The sequence below is a fragment of the Gavialis gangeticus genome, unplaced genomic scaffold (genome assembly GCF_001723915.1).
Source record: "Gavialis gangeticus isolate Ggan-Ray unplaced genomic scaffold, GavGan_comp1, whole genome shotgun sequence".
Classification (NCBI taxonomy): Eukaryota; Metazoa; Chordata; order Crocodylia; family Gavialidae; genus Gavialis; species Gavialis gangeticus.
The window spans coordinates 779,583-785,083 of NW_017729026.1; the positions used below are offsets into that span (position 1 = coordinate 779,583).

Here is a 5,501-nt window from a genome sequence, read left to right on the forward strand (position 1 = left end):
AAAGTTTGTCGGGCTAATTGGGCTCTTTTTTTCTTTTCCCCTTCTATTAAATAGTACCTTGCTCCTGAAGTTCTTCATAAGCAGCCCTATGACAGGACTGTTGACTGGTGGTGCCTTGGAGCAGTTTTGTACGAGATGCTTTATGGACTGGTAAGTAACAGATATTTATTGGTTAATTCAAATAGCTGACTAGATTTCATATCAAAGTAATCAACGTAAGGAACCATTCTAGCTTTACTACCTATACTTGTGACTTCCCTTATGATAAAGATAAAGGCCCAGTGGGTCCTGTGTTGCCCTCCTGCCCACTGAGAAGTTTGTAGATTGAGAGCAGCACATGGCATAAAGGCTAGAATATTTTATGGTGTTATGGGAAGATACATGTACTGAACTAAGATTCACTAACTTTATACTTAAATATGCATTTTCTTTCTTTCTGGCAGCCCCCTTTCTACAGCAGGAACACAGCAGAAATGTACGATAATATCTTGAACAAACCCCTGCAGTTGAAACCAAATATTACCAACTCTGCTAGGCACCTTCTGGAAGGTCTTTTGCAAAAAGACAGGACAAAGCGCCTTGGTGCCAAGGAGGACTTTGTAAGTGTAATTTTGTAGTTCTGGCCTATAACATAGAAAGTAAACAACATCATACCACTCATTCAATTACTCTTGTCTGAATTAATCTAATTTTATTTTTCCTTAACAGACGGAGATTAAGAATCACATCTTCTTCTCCCCAATTAACTGGGATGATCTCATTAATAAAAAGATTACACCCCCTTTTAACCCAAATGTGGTAAGCATCACTTCTAATTATAGAATTTCTAAAGACAGTTATTCTCCCCACTTCCTGGATGTCCAGTGCCAAAAGCAGTTTGCAGCCTCCTAAAATATGGCAATTCTTTTTCTTGTATCAGTTGTAGAGACAAAGATATACACAAACTCAACAACAGGCTTTTAATCTAAAACGAACAGTAAAATGTAGCCATTTATCTCTTCTTCCCCCCCTGCCCCGACTCCCATCCAAGCAGTCACACAAACTAATGGGAAGCTAAACCTTAAATATCTCTCCCCCCCCCCCCCCAAAAAAAATTTTTTTTTTATTGACTTCTATAAAATACACATGCAAGTATACATACTACGGCTATTCTGGTGATTAAGTGGTTTACTTGCAAGCTGCTAACATATGCCTACATTAAACGGTGGCATAAATGGGTGGATTTGCATTTTGTGTTTATGGCCTGGGCTTGCTTGGAGGGCAGCATTTTGAAATGCACCACGTTGTACACAGTGCTCACTAGGAAATGGCAAGATGTGAAGAAGTCAGGCAGTTCTTGGCCAAGACTGTTTTCAACAGTAGGTCCACTGTAATAATAACATTCTGACTCTTCTCAAAGGTTTTTTTGTGGAGTGTTTTTTTTTTTTTTTTTTTTTTTTTTTTTTTTTTTTTTTTTTTTTAAATCCCAGTTTCAAATTCATCTGTGTTCATGAAATAGAGAGAGCTTAGACTAAACATCTGTTTCTCTCCTTTGGTATTCTTCAGAGTGGCCCCAGTGATCTGCGACACTTTGATCCTGAGTTTACAGATGAGCCAGTCCCCAACTCCATTGGTCAGTCTCCAGACAGCATCCTTATTACTGCCAGCGTCAAGGAAGCTGCAGAAGCTTTTCTGGGCTTCTCTTATGCTCCACCCATGGATTCTTTCCTGTGAACTTCATTTCCCCTTTTTTTGTTTTTAATTATTATGTTGGCCGTCTGGTTGAACAGCCAGTTGACCCATCATCTTGAAACAGAATTTGCACATCTCCACCATGGCAGCTTTGCAGCCTTAATTTTCAACTACACTGTTTGCTGGAAGCTTTTTTTGAAGAGCACATAACTCTCTAAATGAGCTTACAGGCTTTTTCACTCTTATTCGTTCTTCCCCCAAAGTGGTGCTATCTCCTTGGGAAAGAAGGAAAAAGTATCTGCTGCCAGAGACTGCTACGGTAGATTGTAGGAATAATAATGTGCTGTTTTGAAAATAATGTTCCAAAAAGCCTTGCCTGAAGGTGTATCTGGATGTGATTAAGGATTTTATGAAACGTGCCTTTTTCTGATGCGATCTTGTTAGCTCCAAAGCTTTACCTGTTGCAAAGTGTTTCTCGATTCCTTTCTGTGGGTTTACTATGTGAACAAATGGTATGAGTGTGGTATGAATACTACAGATGGACTTAGTTTAAAGCATCAATGTGACACTTGCAGGATACTACAATGTGGGGCATTGTTCGTTTCTTCCATATTTGGAAGATAAATTAAGTGTAGATTTTGAAATTTTTTTTGTAAACTATACAGTCGATTTAAAATTATTGAAATGGGCTCACAGTGACTTGTATCCAAATGCTTGAAGAGAGCATTGCTGCTATGAGAGAAGATTTCTATTTTTAGAAAGGGTTTTTATGGACCAAAATGCCCCAGCTGCAGTCGGTCAAAGCTGTTGGTTTGTTTCATTTTTTTTTTTTCTCTTCCTTTTTTCATTTTAAGTTTTTTAAATGACATCATCTGTAAAATGGGCATTATTTATGTGGGGGGGTTGCATTCCTGATTGTATGTATTGTAAAAAGTTCTGTACATTCAGTTGTAACTCTAGATGTATATTTAAACTTGCAGGCTTACTTGCAATGTAATGTATACCATCATTGTAATGTAATTAACATGGTTATAATATGTACCATTTTTTTGTGACCAAACCCATTGGTTTGCAGTAAAATCCAGGGGGGAAAAAATCAGAGTGTGTCCAGTCTTTCTTCCTTCTTCCTAGAGAATTTTAGCCAACATTGTTCTTTCTCAAGGGTTTAAAAAACAAGTCTAGACTCTAGAATACTGTAGTTCTTGACTTTAACTGAGGCCTGGCTCACTAGATGAGGCTAGTTAAATTGAAGTGTGGTCTTTAAATGTCCTACTGCAAGCCCTGAATGCTATTGTCCTCTTACCAGTCTAATGGATGTAAGAGACCTTACAGGAGTAACACTGTCAGTGTAAGTACTCCTATACCTTAGAACTGGGTCAACATGGGAGGAGAACATTGTGGAAGCTCATTGATTACAGTGCAAGAGGTGTGCTGTGACTAAGTAGAACTAAAACCACAGAGAACAATGGGACTGAGAGGCACAGGGTTGTTACAGCTTGAACCATTTCTATTGCTTTTTCACAGACTTAAGTGAATCTAAACTAGAAAATTGGTACCCATATTACAGCCACAACCACCACACTACCTGCTCTGGAGTTCAGGTATTTTTTATTTACTACCATGTTGCAGACACATGATCAGAAGGAAGGTTTCAATAGGCAAGTGATTAAAAATATGAATCCATCCTGCCTGGACCAGAGTTTACTCTAGTGCTGCAACAAATGCAGTGCCCTGAGTAGGGCCAGTACTGTAGAAGTTTTTTTTAAACTGAGTTCTCTAGTGTAACCAAAGTCCGGGCCAATTCGAAAGGGAATTCCTCTGGCAGGACAAACTCCAACAAGCAGTTATTAATTGCTTGGGTGGATGTACATTAGTCTTAAACTGTTCTGAATAATCTGTAAAAAGTCCTTCTATAGATACATAGCAAACAAAAGGAAGGCTCTGCAGAGTAACATAGGGCCACTACAGGACAAATCAGGACAGCTGGTGGTTGACACAGGGAAAAAGGTGGAGCTCTTCAATGAGTTCTTTGCTTCGGTATTCCTAAGTACTGACCAAGACAATTCCCCCACCTTGAGCATAGACAGATGTCCAAAGGCACCAGATGCCAAAAGTTAATGCTGACTTAGTTAAGGAGCACTTGGAAGGGTTGAATGGTTACAAGTCAGCTGGCCCAGACTTCCTCCATCCATGGGTGCTGAAGGAATTGGCCAGTGTCATAGCTGAGCTGCTGGCATGGCTGTTTGAGCACTCATGGTGCTCCAGCCAGATCCCTGAGGATTGGAAAAGGGCCAATGGGGTACCCATTTTTAAGAAGGGGAGAAGGGATGAGCCAGGTAACTTTAGGGATAGAGTCTTTCCTCTATCCCTGGGAAAATACTGGAAAAAATCATCAAAGAGTGCGTTTGTGAAGGCCAAGCAGGGGAAATGATGCTGAAAGGAAACCAGCATGGGTTTGTCACAGGTAGATCCTGCCTGACAAAACTTATAGCCTTTTATGACCAGGTTATACACTACCTTGACACAGAATCTGAGGCTGATGTCATCTACCTGGATTTTAGGAAGGCCTTCAACACAATTTCGCATCCTATTCTCATAGGGAAGCTAATGGGCTGTTGAGTGGATGCCTACACAGTCAGGTGGGTGGCTAACTGACTAAGGGACCGCACCCAGACAGTGGTGGTGGATGGGTCATTCTCAGCCTGGAAGGAGGAGGGCAGTGGGGTCCCGCAGGGTTCGGTGCTTGAACTGGTGTTACTTAAAATCTTCATCAGTGATTTGGATGAGGGTGGGGAGAGCACTGTCTCCAAGTTCACCAATGATACCAAATTATGGGGCAAAGTTAACACACTGGAGGGCAGGGAGCAGATACAGGCTGACCTGAACAAGTTGGACCAATGGGCAGAACGAAATAGGATGCAATTCAACAAAGATAAACACAAAGTATTCCACCTAGGGAGGAGGAATCCCCAGCACACCTATAGGTTGGGGGATGACCTCCTCAGAAGCTCAGAGGCTGAGAGAGATCTTGGAGTCATAGTTGACTCCAAGATGAACATGAGCCGGCAGTGTAACGAAGCCATCAACAAAGCCAATCTCACCTTGTCGTGTATTAGCAGATGCATGACCAACAGATCAAGGGAGGTGATGCTCCCCTTCTGTGTGGCATTGGTCAGGCCGCAGTTGGAGTACTGTGTCCAGCATGATTAGTGGCCTCTGTGAAAGACCCTACAAGAGGAGGTTGAGAGATCTGGATCTCTTCAGCCTATACAAAAGACAGCTTAGGGGAGATCTTGTAGCCACCTATAAGTTTATCAAGGGAGGACAAAAGGGAATTGGTGATGCGCTATTTACCAGAGCTGCCTCTGTATTTCTTTTATTAACAAGACTTAGGTGCTAACAGAGTGCATCTCATCTTCTGTTACTTACTATGCATTTGAAGTTAGAGCTCTTTAAATTTCAGCTGTAAAATCCATTCACATGAAGGGGTAAGTCTTCTAAAGGACCTATTATAATTTACACAAGTTGAAAACCTGGCCCAGCTACTCATCTTAGTCCAGGGGTAGGCAACATTTTTTGGCCAGAGTGCTGAAAAAACCACAATGTCTACCTTGGAAGGTGCCAGAGTGCCAATATGCCGGAGGTCAGAGCAGCTGTTTGCAGTCTCCTGGATGCAGCCGGCCTATGCAGCCCGGTTTGCTTGCAGCAAGGCTTGCAGCCTTCTAGCCGCCTGCTGGGAGCAGCCTGGGCTCCGTGGCTGGTAGCAGCTGCTCAGAGCCCGGGCTGGCAGTGGTGTGCTATGCAAAATGGCCTTGCATGCCATGCTCGGC

The 5,501-nt window shown here is 42.0% G+C and overlaps 1 protein-coding gene across 2 annotated transcripts in view; it reads left to right on the forward strand.

The window, feature by feature from the left end:
- Nucleotides 1-2,761, forward strand: part of LOC109299744 (serine/threonine-protein kinase Sgk1) — a 23,683-nt gene extending 20,922 nt beyond the window's left edge. For both annotated transcript variants that reach the window (XM_019520241.1, XM_019520240.1), the window contains exons 9-12: nt 55-150; nt 444-599; nt 709-798; nt 1,546-2,761. In XM_019520241.1, coding sequence (XP_019375786.1) covers nt 55-150; nt 444-599; nt 709-798; nt 1,546-1,713 — 510 coding nt within the window. In that variant the 3' untranslated portion in view covers nt 1,714-2,761. The remainder of the gene's footprint in view (nt 1-54; nt 151-443; nt 600-708; nt 799-1,545) is intronic.
- The last annotated feature ends 2,740 nt before the right edge of the window (nt 2,762-5,501 follow it).